Here is a 14,017-nt window from a genome sequence, read left to right as displayed (position 1 = left end):
AAGGTAATTTCAAATCGAAGAGAGTCTTTATACATTCAAATTGATCTCTTCTCTTGTTTCAATCCATCCTACCATACCACCATTTAAAAAAATATACAGTCAGATAAGAAAAAGAGTTGTTATCATAGACTTAATATTAAATGCAGCAATTTAGCGAAGCGAGCACGCAAAGAGAAAACACAGCCAAGACAAAAGCTCCGCAGTTCCTGAGGGTGTGTGCTTCTTGTCCCGAAATTCTCTGCTTTCCCGCACTCGGAGGAAAAAAAATTGAAAAAATAAAGAGAGAAAGGGAGTAGAATAGAGAGATTAGATGGCAAAAACTGAGTGAAAATAGATTGAGAGAGAGAAAAAGCAGCAGGTTAATGCTGGAATTGATTGGCTCTCATTCAAAGTCTAACTAGATTTCATGGGTGGCAGTGGAACTCTCGTGGACGGTGTGCGTCGCTGGTTTCAACGCCATACTTTTCATTCTAATAACAATAATCTTAATAATCATGCTGCAAATAATAAACCTCAATCTCATCATCAAGAACAACAATACCCTCTTACCATTGTTGAAGACTTTGAATTTTCTGGCTTAAAGCCCATCAGCGTTCCCAGAAGAAACCACCTTTCAATTCCGTCCTTTATGGATCCTCACAAGAAGGTCTCTCTCTTTATCTCTCATTCTTAAAATTTGTTGTGTTAGATCTTGTATTTTTTGTTTGTGTTTAAGGGAGAGTTGATGACATTGGTGTTACGTAAACCTGATCAAGCTTTGTTTTTTTTCTTTTAGGTAAAGTTTGGTGCTTTTTTGGCTTCATTCTGTTTGGTAGCTGGGAAAATTATAATTTTAAGTTTTGATGGTGTGTTTGTTTTACGGACGGAATTGAATGATCCTTGTACGTTCTTAGCTAATAAATTGTCTGCTTCGATCTTATGCAATTTGTTATTGCTTTCATACTATTGATACTTTCAAGGTATCTTTTTTCCTGGTATTTGTTGGCAAGTTGGGATCTTTGATATTTTTGATCGATTGCCTGTTTCCTCTTCGTTAGTAATCATCTTGTTCGTATTGGGAGATAATTGATATTTCCTGTTCTTACTCATTTTCTGGTCTCATTTTTATTGATCTACCTTCTTACTGTTTTTCACGCAATCTAATCAATTATTATTTATTTTCATGTTTTTTTATAGTGTTGCAAGATAGAATTTTACTCAGTTACCTTGATAGGAGACCATCTTATGGTCTTCAGGGATAGGACTAAGTAGAAAAGGGCACTGCACTTTTTTTAATGTTTGAGTTTTACAAGCAGGCCCCTGTGCTAGCAAAATAAGCTGCTTTCTACCCATTTTGGCATATTAGAAATTTTATAATTGATACTTGGGACGACTTATTGAGCTTCTTGACAGCTAGGGATTTTGTAGAGAAGGATGTGAGAAGATGCATGTCTCATCCTGATGTTTTAATGATGTTAAAATTTAAAATAAAATTTGGTTCTCTAGTGTATTGCAAGTTTTCTTTACTGATCTTCTCAATCTTGCATTACTTATAACTTGAGGAGTGTTGGGTTGTTCAGTGGTACTCATGTTCCGCTGATCTCTCTTTTGAATTATTCTGTTTTATACTTCAGCAGTAAAACAACACAATTTTTTTTCCAATCATATCCTTATTTTTATATTCATATGTACACAATTTTTAATCCCCCTGCATTTTTTTTTTAAACTCCATTAATACTGGTTGCTAATCTTTATGCAGGGTGCACTAGAAACAGAATTCTTCACAGAATATGGAGAGGCAAGCCGATACCAAATTCAAGAAGTCATTGGGAAAGGAAGCTATGGTGTTGTTGCATCTGCAGTTGACACACATACTGGAGAAAGGGTTGCAATTAAGAAGATCAATGACGTTTTTGAGCATGTCTCTGATGCCACACGCATTTTGAGAGAAATTAAACTCCTTCGGTTGCTCCGTCATCCTGATATTGTTGAAATAAAACATATTATGCTTCCACCTTCACGACGAGAATTCAAGGATATCTATGTTGTTTTCGAGTTGATGGAATCCGATCTTCATCAAGTAATTAGGGCAAATGATGACCTTACTCCTGAGCATTTTCAGTTTTTCTTGTACCAGCTTCTTCGTGGTTTAAAATACACACATACCGGTTGGTCCAGTGTACTGTTTTCTTTGCTTTAGTGCTTTTGAAAACTACTGATTTCTTTTGATTCTTTCTGTTTTTTGGGGCAGCAAATGTGTTTCATAGAGATTTAAAACCAAAGAACATTCTTGCCAATGCTGATTGCAAATTGAAGATATGTGATTTTGGGCTAGCTCGAGTATCTTTCAATGACGCTCCATCAGCTATTTTCTGGACTGTACAGTTTTCTGTTAAACAAATCATGAATTTTAATCTAACTTAAATATTTTATTTATTTTAATTTACTAAGTTATTTTTATATAATGCTGTTGTCTAAGCAAAATTTCTAAAATTGCATAGGACTATGTAGCAACTCGATGGTATCGTGCTCCTGAACTTTGTGGCTCATTTTTCTCTAAAGTAAGCTGTTCTTTACCCATGTTGATATTTTGACCTTTTCCTTTTTCTTTCCTATCCCATTTCTACTTTCTGAGATTGGCCTGAGGAATAGAATATAGCATAATCCTATTATTTCCTAATAGCTGAGCAACAAATAGGGAAATTTCTTTCACTGGTTTTGTTTATATTTGATTTGTTTCCAAAGTGTTTTTTTTTTTTTAGGTGTTTCATTGGTACTACCTACTCTTTAGTGAGATATTATCTGGTTCTGTAAGCTTTATGGTAGATAAAATCCTATTGATTTATCGAAGAAACTGTAGTTATACCTTTTCTAAACCTTTTCTATAGTTTATTTCAGTGATGATCCTTTCAGTATGATAAACATTTGCAAACTTCGTGTTGTAAGGTGCATATTTATTCTGCCCCATTGAAATTGCAATATAAAAGTACCTTGTAGCTAACTTAACTCTCTTGCCTGTGGCACATTTTAACTAAAATCTAGACTCGAATCACTCATCAAAACCTTTTCACTGCCCATCAGCTTTTCTTCTTTTTGTGAAGATCCTGTTTTAGAATTTGAGTTGTTTATAGGCTAACATTAATGCTAACAGCTGGTGTTTCTTGTTAAATTATGTACATATATATGTACACATACAGGTTTAGGTTTTGTGGCACCAATTTTTACCCAAAATTTTACACAATTTTTAGACAGTTGGGACATCTGTGCATTCTAGATCTATTCCCAACCATCTAAAGTGCTCTGATGATGATCTAGAAATAGGTGTAGGAATTTGTGTTGAAATATGATGCAATAGATCCACACCCATATCTATTTACACATTCTGGTTGATATGTTATATATGGACATAGTTCATTTTTTGCCTTTATTCTCAAATCTTTACTTCTAGTTTTGGATCAACCAACATTATAAGGTGTAGCTTGAAAAGTAGTGTTAGGCAATCATTTGTTTTGTAGTAGTTTTTGCTTTTTTTGAAGTGATGTTGGCTACTTTCAGGAGTGTCACCTAAGAAAAGTCAAATCCTCGGTGCATTGACAATTGACATTGTGTGTTGTAGGATGTGAGCATTTAATGTTCTTACCTGGTGGATGTAGTAGTGCTTCTTGAAGCAAAGATTCTCTAGTTCTTGGATAGGAATTCCTCTTTTATTAATTTGCTGTGCACTGAAATTTGATGAGTTTTTTAATTTTCTTGTAGTGTTTATACAGTCATTTATCTGCTACGTATAAAGTGCTAAATTTCTTAACTGATTTATGGTGTACTCTGTGCCTTCATATATATTCTAACATAGAACTGTTTTATATTTATAATTTGGTTTCATGCTATGATATGCAGTCTGGGGAACTGTAGTGTATTTTCATTTGTGACTATCATTCTTGCTTTATTGGTAGCTGATAATTTATTTAGCTTTGCTAGTTTGTTGGTCTGTTCTCAGATAAAATATACATGACATTGCATAATCTTTTTTAAGCCCCATAAGCAGTTTCTTGTATCAAATACTTCCTTTCTGGTATATTTTGCAATTTCTAAGTACTTGTTTCTTTTTCAGTACACTCCTGCAATTGACATATGGAGCATAGGATGCATATTTGCAGAAATGCTTACAGGAAGACCCCTTTTTCCTGGAAAGAATGTGGTTCACCAATTGGATCTCATGACCGATTTACTTGGCACTCCTTCTGCTGAATCCCTTTCAAGGGTTTGTAATCCACTCTAGTACTGATTTTTCTGTCATCATCAGAAACTAATTATAAAATGTAATCAGATGCTCTGAAGTGTTCCTTATTTAATATTTTTTCACTGTGCAGTTTCTTCTGCTATATTTCATTATGTTAATTTCTCATTTTTCAGCTTTGACCTTAAAATATTTTCAGTAACTATTCTATCCTTTCCTAATTTTTATTATAAATTATTTCAGAGTTACAGTTTGATTAGTACTTTTCTATATTGGCAGATTCGTAATGAAAAGGCAAGGAGGTATCTTAGTAGCATGCGGAAAAAACCACCAGTTCCATTCAAACAAAAATTCCCCAATGCAGATCCATTAGCTGTCCGCTTATTGGAACGCCTACTTGCATTTGATCCAAAAGATCGCCCATCAGCTGAAGAGGTAAGTAGGATTCAGAATTGATAAAAAATTTCTATTTGATTGATAATAACATTTTTATTGGAAAATACCAAAATGAAAAATGGAATACAAACCCTGGTAGATGGGTACCATGAAAAAGAGAATGTTGAAAGTTAATATGAAAAAAAATCATAGTTAATAAATCAAGAAATTGTAGAATCGATAAATGTTTGAAGAATCCCATCTAACTTATGATGCTGCATCAAACTTAAGGGCACCACTTTCTAAGCTAAATGACTAAAGCTCCTCTTGAATATTTTCTACTATGTTTTTGACAATTGTGGCATTTTACAATTTATTTCCAATTGCACAATATGATGTTAACAGCAAAGATCACAACTCCTTAGCATATGAAACAGATAGTAGAAGATGATTTGCAGTCCTACCAATCTACATACAGATGTCTCCAACTAGCTAACCTTGAGCCTCTTTATATTCTGCTTTGTGGTTCTATAAGAGTCACATCCTCGTCCTGCAAAGAGAACAATTATGCCAAAAACGCTTTGAGGGGGATTAATACATATTTTTCTTTAGAGTCTTATAATATGATTTGGCCCCATTGTTTCTGTGCTCCAACAAAATTTCATCTTCCCTATATCTTTTAATCTGCTGCTCCGTGAGTTTATCAAGTGATGCATCCTCAGGCTCCATTACCCAGTTTCTAGGATAGTCAGCTGCAGTCCATTCCAACCGCTATAGCTAGATGCATTGATATGATTTTTCTACATATAAATGTTAAAAACTAAATGAGAATAAAGTTTTGTCAAGTTAATGTTTTGAGGGACACTATGCTTTCTGATGTCCCTGATTCTTATGCTTGCAGGCATTGGCTGATCCTTACTTCCAAGGTTTGGCAAATGCAGATCATGAACCATCCACTCAGCCTATTTCAAAGCTGGAGTTTGAGTTTGAGAGGAGGAAATTGACTAAAGATGATGTTAGAGAGTTGATCTATCGAGAGGTATAACCATGATCTTTGTTGATTTAATGTTTTTTAAATCTTTTATTAATTACTGGTGGTAATGAAACTTTTGTTTTGAGGAAACAGATATTAGAGTATCATCCTCAGATGCTGCAGGAGTATCTTCGTGGTGGAGAACAGACTAGCTTCATGTACCCAAGGTTGACAGTCGTTTGCCTTTGAACCATATATACTCTGTCCATTTGTAGCGAGAGCTGTTGTAGTCATTATCTTCTACTGATTGCACAAAAAGAAAGAAATAATTATTACATTTGATCCCAGACAGCGTACACATTTGCATTATGGTACCCTTTCCCAATTTGGAGGATATCTAAACATTTTTATTTTAAAATTTTATAACCTGTTGATTGTTCCGGCAGTATGAAGATGTTCTGCAAATCACACTTCAACTTGTTATACTTAAAAAGAAAATATAAATTAAATGAATAAAATTTATTGTAAATAGTAAAGTGATTTTATTATTACTATAATTGTTTGTTTCCAAGTCCAGTTAGTTTGTTTTGTGTTTGCATTTCAGTGATAACTTTGTGTTATTTCTGTAATTCTATGTAGTGGTGTGGATCGGTTCAAGCGACAATTTGCACAACTTGAGGAGCATTATGGCAAAGGTGAAAGGAGCACCCCACTTCAAAGGCAGCATGCTTCCTTGCCTAGGTACGTGCTATTTTCTTAATTTAGTGCTGATCTTGGTGTTACAAATAGGAGATCTAACTGATCCGTCTTATCTTCAGAGAAAGGGTTCTTGCTCCTAAGGATGCAAATGCTGCAGAAGATGATGAAGTTACAGTTGCAGCTTCTGTTGCTAAAACTCTACAGAGCCCTCCGTCTGATGGTCAAAATGCAAACAAGGTGGGGCAAAATGGAATCAACAAGCTGAACTGCAGTTCTCGTAGCCTATTGAAGAGTGCCAGCATTAGTGCTTCCAAGTGTGTGGGTGTGCAACAAAGAAGTGATGTAGAGGTAAAGGATGTCATTTTACATTCTCTTGTTTATCCCTTCTTTACATATGATAAAAACAATTAGATGGCTGTTGAAACTACCGAATTCATCATCTGTTTATGGCGTGCTTACTTTTCCTACAGCATCAGGAAGCAATCCCTGAGGCGAATGATGAGACAGTTGACAGGTTAACTCAAAAGGTGGCAGTCCTTCACGGATGATTTCAAATTAATGGAATCGCCTTTAGAAAGAATTGTATCGCATAAATCTGTGATGACGCTGATTCTCTACACATTATGTGGAAATGGGATGATGATTCTAATGATCTGCAGAGAAGATCTTCACTTATTTTAAATAGAAGCTACCATTCTTATAAAGTACAGAAGAGATGCTGCATTTTCACTGAAGTTATATTTTACATCTTTAAGTGCAACAATGGTGTAGTGTTATACAACAGGAAGAAAAGAAGTTTTGGCTTGAAGAAAAACAGTGTTGTCTTTCCTTATTTTCTGGGTATGCTTGTATTCATCAATTCCTCTGAAATTATGTCTCAAAGAAAAATGTGTTTAATGGTTTATGAGTATGACAGCAATGTGTACATGTCAGGGCAATCTGTTCGAACCAAGATCTGGTAATCCAGTTTGAGATACCGTTATCTCTGGTACTACAGACTCGTTTGTCAGTATAACTTTTCTGGCGCTATAGCCTCACTAGTATAAATTTTTCTCATTAAAATCTTTATACGTATAAGATTCAACTGTAAAAATGAGGATCTTTCATCTCTCTGAAAGCTAACAAGGGATTTCCAGCCAGGATTATGGCATGGTATTTGGCAGAATCGAGAAAGACGAATAAAAACACAACAATAGAAAATGACATTCACAATCACAAAAAGAACTGGTCCAAATTAAAAATGCTTACCAAAAAGTTAACTTGAATTATGGCTGATGGGACCTAATATGTAATGAGATAAACTTAGAGAGAAATCTGGGCCAACCTCTTTTGACCAGTCACTATTATATTAAAAAATTACCCATATGATAATACTATGGTATTAATTGGGTGTCACATGCCATGAAAACAAGAGCCATAGAAATGTAAGGCACATTAAGAATGAAAGCCATTGCAGTAAAAGAATTCACATGATTTATCATTAAAGAGAGAGAATGGAATATGCAGCGCAGGCTTTTGCTTTTCTTTTTTCTTTATTTCTTCAGAGAGGAGGCTGAAGGCTGCAGCTTTTATTGCTAGAGGCTGGGCGGCCTGCAAACCCATTTCACCTCTCTTTTCTATACTTTTTACACACACTTGCCAAAATTACATTGGCATAAGAGAGAGCCTAAGGTTATTGTTGATAAAAAAATGTGTACCAGCGTAAAGTGTATAATTGTGGATGTAAAAGGGTCTCTTTGAATAGGAGGTTTTTTATCCTCATTCTAAATTGATTTGTGAGTAGGTCATGTGTCTAGTCTTTTAATCATGTAGTTGTATAGGTTCTTTAAGTTTAACCAGGAAAAAATTTGGTCCCTCTACAACTATAATGGAATTTGATTGATTCCAAACAAAAAGATTTAAATGAAAAATTTTTTCTGTGACTTTTTGCACACAAAATTCATAGAGAATTTCAAAGCCAAAATTCCTGAAGAAAGTTGATGTCTTCCTGTAAAAATACAATTAAATTGATAGTGGAGGACAAGCCATATAAACTTTAGTGCTTTATTGCAATCTCTAAACACAATGCTCTATGCCTTGAGATTGTGTTCATATTAATTATACTCATTTATTTTGTGAAATTTCATAGAACTTGCTTGTCTTATTGAAGCTAAATCTCAATGGGAAATCTAAACAATAATAAATAATCTACTAGAAGAAGGTGAGGTTTATCCATAGAATGCGATTCACAAATTCAAGAGATGTACTGCATACATATAAATAAAATACTGTTTCATATTTTAAGAATATTCATGGAATTGGCCATCTTACCCTTAGTCTTAAAATGCTGTTTCATATTTTAAGAAGGCCAAAGGACATAGTCCCACCCAAGATTTCATTTATCAACCCTCTTATCCACTAACTTTAAAAAATTTAAATAACCACCTTTCTATTAAATTTATTGCTACTATCAATAAAATCTTCATTTAAAAATTTTATTTAAATTTATATTTTAGAATTGTCCTTAAATTTTAAAACATTTATTTTTATCCCTTAACTTCATATTTTTTAAGTTTAAAAACTAATCTCTTTTGCCAAAGGTCACAAGGTTTCTTTGACAAATTTTCAAAAAACCATATATTTTTCTCTATGCCTGTTGCCGCCCGAAGGTTTTGAAATATTTGTTGACATGCACCCCGATCTCTTCTTTCGGTAGCTATTGCGTTTCTAGCAGCATCCACTCCATCTTCGACCGCCAATCTGCCAGAGGGTAAGCCGTCGTCAAGCCTTGTACCAATCTTCAGTGAGTACGCTCCTTCCTTGCAATCTCCAAAAGCAATTCCTATTCTCCTTCACATTGTCGTCGAGCACTCCTCGGTTTCTTGCCATTGTTGTCCATTGAGATTGAGTCAATCCAATGTACTCCACTTCGCCAACACCATGACACCCTCGTCATCGATGCCAACCTTCCTCATTGGTGACTCGCATCAACGCAAATCCGATCAAAATTGAGCTAGATCTCTTGCCCGATTTAGACCCCATTTTGTGCTGATGGGAGTCACCATGGGAGGAGAAGCACACCAACGATCAAAAATTGAAACTGAAAAGGGGTGAAATTATGATTTTTCAAAAGGTAGGGGATAACTATATATGTGAAAAATATGAGAGTTGAAACTTAAATTTGAGGGGAAAAAGTCAATTTTCTTATTTGAAAAAATATGAGGTTAGATGATAGAAATAAAATTTTTAAACTTAAGGTTATTTTAAAATATGAGTTTAAATAAAATTTTTAAATAATAATTTTATTTTTGATAGTAATAATAAAATTTAACAGAAGGTAGGTATTTAGATTTTTAAAAGTTAGCAAATTGGAGGTAAGAATACACAAAACCTTGGGTGGGAATATGTCTTTTGGCCTTTTAAGAATATTCATGGTGATTTGACTAATTTCCCATAACCTGAAAGAGAGTCCTAGACCCCTTTTCTTTTCCTGGCCTTGGGCTCATAATAATAACATAACAACAAAAGTTTGTACTAAAGAATGATTTCTCCATGATACTATTCCTAATCCCTACCACTTGTAAGAACTTTTACCGGAACTTCCCATACATCCAACCCAGATCCTTCTCCTTAGTTCCTCTTCTTTCTCCATTCTTCCCTTTCACTCTCTCCTCTTCTACCACCATTTCACAATCTAACACCAATGCCTCTCAAAGTTTCATTCTTTTCACTTACATTCCTCTTCTTTCTTCTTCTTTCCTCTGTCTTCTCTTCCTCTCTTCCCAATCTTTTCCCTTCATCTATTCAACCATTCCATGTCGCCTCCTCCCCACCAGCCACAATCCCTGCATTCCCCCAACAGTCCAATCTAGCCGGCTGTCCACTTAACCTCCCTGAAGAGCTTTTCCACAGCGTGAAGAGTGCATGTGGAGTTGCCAAACCTGGTGAAGCAACTGGGCAGCTTCACCGAAGCCGGTGCTGTCCGGTTTTAGCTTCATGGCTCTACGCCGCCTATTCTGCCAGCGCGTTGAGCAGCGGCCGAAGTGTGAGCCCCGCCGCTGTGGGTCACTCTCCAACTTCTGTGGACTTGCCTCTGCTGCCTGACGACTCTGAAACTTGCGTGGATGATCTTGGAAAAGCTCTGAAACAAAGAGGAATAGAACTCGCTAAGCCTAATGAAACTTGTGATCTGGTGTATTGTTACTGTGGCATTAGATTGCACCCTCTGAACTGCCCTGAAGCCTTCTCTTTGAACCAGAAAGGGAAGCTTTCTGGGAACAAAAATGTGAAGAGATTAGAGAGAGATTGCTTGAGTAGCAGCTCCGATGTCAATGGATTTCCAGGCCTTGGTGGCTGCAACAAATGCTTACACTCTCTTCATAAGGTAAATATTTATGTATTTTGGTTCAATTTTGTTCCTTTTTTTATGCAAAATCAAATAACAACAGACGGGTGACTTTGGGTTTGTTCATCTGGCTTGATAAATTGGGAAAGTTTGATTTTTTTTTTCTTTCCACTGCTGTGTTTCATGTAGATTGCATCCTGTCTCTAGTAACTATGCTTTACGAGCCATAAAAGTTTGTGAATGAAGCACGCGCCATGGCCATTATATTGATTTGAACCTTTAGTTCACTTTTAGCTAAAACTTTCCCTTCAATCTTTGAGAAGAAACAGGAAAGAAACAATGGCCAAATTTGGTCTAAATGTGCCCACAAGCGGATTCGAATCCTAAACTTTGGTTCAAATGTGCCCATTAGAGGATTCGAACCATAAACTTTGGCCTAAATGTGTCTGCAACAGGATTTGAACCATGTACTTTGGTTTAAATGTGCTCGAGAGGGGATTTGAGCCCTAAACTTTGGTGTCCTAGAAATGTTTAGGGCCGCAATTGAGCCAAACTGAGTCGAGTACTATTGGCCTTGAGCTCGACTTGATAGAGTAAATATACAAGACTTGAGCTTGACGAACAAAAAAGTTATAATCTGACGCTCAAGACAAAAATTTGTTAATTTAAACTTGATATTAAGTTGTATGTGTAAATTTTAAAAATTGAGGAGGCTCTTGAAATTTGTAATACTTGACATAAAAGTTTAGCAAGTTGAGTGAAGTTTTAAGGGGAGAAAATATAAGATTTTGGGATGCAAGTTTAAAATATCAAATTTTTAGAAGTTTGTTGATATTATATAAAGCTCGCAAGTTCACCAAACTGAGAAAGCTCGGTTTGAGTAAATACTCAAGCCACTTGGGCTTGCAAGACATGAGTCATGAGTAGCTCATGAGGGGATCGGCTCACTTGCTGTCCTAGAAATGTTGAACTCCATTAATTTTGTTGAACTTAGATTTTCAATAAAACAGTTGGGAATACTGCTGGGGTATTAAAGGCTTGAGGTGTGTATTCCAGTTGATATTTGTTGGATGTTCTACCTAATAATTCAGTCGAAGCAAATGGCATTTATAACTTTCAATAATGTTCTATCGCAGCTTAACAACCAGGCTTCCAATGCCACCAAATTGGATGAAAGGACTATCAGAATACACAACAAAAATTGTCAACTCATGGGCCTCACTTGGCTGCTTGCCAAGAACCGAACAGCCTACATTCACACCGTTTCTGCCGTCATCCGCGCCATGATGATGAGCACTGATGGGTTGGATCCTCAATCTTGCACTCTTAGCAGCGATGGAAAGCCTCTTGCCGTTGATTCGTCTGATATTTCGAGTCAGTCTTTGTCAATCACTCTTTGGGTTCCCTTGTATCTGTTGCTTTTATCACCATGTTTGTCATGTATGTTCCTTACTGGTTTTAGCAACAAGTTGTAAGGTTTGATGATGCTCTCACATTGTAATTTGTCATGTTAATGTGGCAAGTTGGTTTATTTTTGGATGTGAATTTAAGGGTTGAAAGCTGAAAGTTGAAGGCAGATAGGAAAGAGAATGAAAAGTGAGGTGGAGCAGAGTAACATGGAGCTTAAAAAGATTGGTTTGTCATGGAGAGAGAAATTTAGGCAAATGGGCAATTGTTTGGTGGAATGGAATCATCTGAATGTCAACATGTCCTACTCCTCTTGTATGGATTATATGCAGTGAAGATAAAATTGATGACACTGTGAATGTGGTGAGGGGATAATTGTAATATTTTTATGTATGGGGGGTGTTATGAAATTTTCACATGGTCGAGGAGGGATAGATTTGCAGAAAGGGAAACTGTAAAATTTGAATAAAACCTACCACCTAACATGCATGCATTAAAAAATGAACCAATGAAAATTATATTATATTTAAATCATTAAGGAAGAAAAACCAATGAACAGGAAAAGATCTTGGCCCCCCAATTCCTCTTAAATTCCATTTCATTTCAACCCTTTTCAATCACAACATCAGTTATTACTCTAACAATTCAGCAATCAATTTCATCAAAAGTAAAATAATTAACCATGAAAATTCAAACTTAATTAGAATCTTGAATAACATGACATAATTAATAATCTAAATCTCTACCATGGATGCAATAAACACTTTGTCATAATCTTTGCTTATTTTCAATACTAAAATCACTTCTTCATATACTGACAACAACTTGGCAATATGTCATTACTAATGTAGTTGAGGACAAAAGAGTCATTTCAGTACTCTAAATAAATGAAGAGATGAAGGGTGTTTTTGTCTTTTTGGTAATCAAACATAGGGGAAGCCGACATTTACCATTTTCCTTTTAATGTCTCGCTATAATCTCCCCTCTTTCTTGCAAATTAATTTGACTTATTCAATAAAATTAGTTCTACCATAATTGATGAGATTTGTTTCACAGATTTATAAGAAAATGTCAATACAATTAACTAGTTTTCTTCCATTCTTGTAAATAAGTGTCAATTTATAAGTCAGTCAGTCAGTCAGTCAGTCAAATTTAGGGTTAAATTCTCTTGAAACTAGCTTTTAATCAGATCTATCAAGGGCAAATGATTTGCAATAAATTGTGTCACCAGGTGCCCATTATTTGTTTACTTAATTAATATTATCATTGTCTTTGATTTTAACGCTTATACAATACTTTATTTTTTTTCTCATCTTTCTTCTATTTTCATAATTTTTTTTTTTCCTTTTAAAAAAAATTAATTGGATTTTCCAATTTAATTTACCCTATGTTAGAAACCCTAAGCATACTTTGATTATTTTTTTTTTTGTTTTTTAATAATCATACAAAATTAAGCTAATGTTATGAGATAATGATAGACAATTTCAACAAATCCATCCCTACTTATGTTGTTTTTGTTCTTGTGACATGGTCGGGTCGCCAGAGGATTTCAAGATCATCGTTATATCTCTGGGTAAGTTAATTTCTCGCAATCTTGCTTAATTTATTTAGTCATTTGGAGATAGATTTATATCAATTAATTATTAGAAAATTAAGAGGGTGTGTTTATATTTTCTTATCAAGTTTTTATAGTGTGAGGAAAATTAAAGATGATTTTAATTTGATTTGATTATATTTGCAGATCAATATGTTATTACCATCTCCTTTTTGTTTATGATATGGTACAATGCATTGTTGTAGCGTTTTGCTTGAGTTTTCAAATAGATTGTTGGTATGTTAGGGTAACCTAATTTCTCTCTTTCTTCTTCTTCTTTTTTTGGGAATCAATTTTGATTATCGAAGAAAATTTTGTTTCATCAAGCCTTAGAGTCATCTTTTCCCTCTAAAATATGCTTTTAACTTTTTTCCAAGGCAAAATAAAAATGTTAAAATGGATGTAATAATACTTTATATGCAAATAGTTGAG

The 14,017-nt window shown here is 34.8% G+C and overlaps 2 protein-coding genes across 3 annotated transcripts; both read left to right on the top strand.

Annotated features, from left to right (window-relative positions):
* Positions 1-76: 76 nt before the first annotated feature.
* Positions 77-7,256, top strand: LOC123195768 (mitogen-activated protein kinase 9-like). Of its 2 annotated transcripts, none has more exons than XM_044609598.1 (11): positions 77-646; positions 1,739-2,147; positions 2,231-2,358; positions 2,481-2,540; positions 4,088-4,237; positions 4,493-4,648; positions 5,490-5,627; positions 5,715-5,788; positions 6,201-6,302; positions 6,380-6,608; positions 6,731-7,256. In XM_044609598.1, the coding sequence occupies exons 1-11, from the start codon at positions 407-409 to the stop codon at positions 6,806-6,808; spliced, it is 1,764 nt and encodes a 587-aa protein (XP_044465533.1). In that variant the 5' UTR covers positions 77-406; the 3' UTR covers positions 6,809-7,256. The 2 variants fall into 2 exon arrangements, with proteins under 2 accessions (XP_044465533.1, XP_044465534.1); XM_044609599.1 differs by lacking the exon at positions 77-646 and adding an exon at positions 858-881.
* A 2,504-nt stretch (positions 7,257-9,760) lies between these two features.
* LOC123195770 (uncharacterized GPI-anchored protein At4g28100-like) lies at positions 9,761-12,343 on the top strand. The gene is made up of 2 exons (XM_044609601.1): positions 9,761-10,623; positions 11,721-12,343. Exons 1-2 carry the CDS (start codon positions 9,943-9,945, stop codon positions 12,057-12,059), a joined length of 1,020 nt encoding a protein of 339 aa, XP_044465536.1. The 5' UTR covers positions 9,761-9,942; the 3' UTR covers positions 12,060-12,343.
* Positions 12,344-14,017: the final 1,674 nt, after the last annotated feature.

Source organism: Mangifera indica, chromosome 14 (assembly GCF_011075055.1).
Source record: "Mangifera indica cultivar Alphonso chromosome 14, CATAS_Mindica_2.1, whole genome shotgun sequence".
Taxonomy (NCBI): Eukaryota; Viridiplantae; Streptophyta; class Magnoliopsida; order Sapindales; family Anacardiaceae; genus Mangifera; species Mangifera indica.
This window is presented reverse-complemented; position numbering and strand designations above follow the sequence as displayed.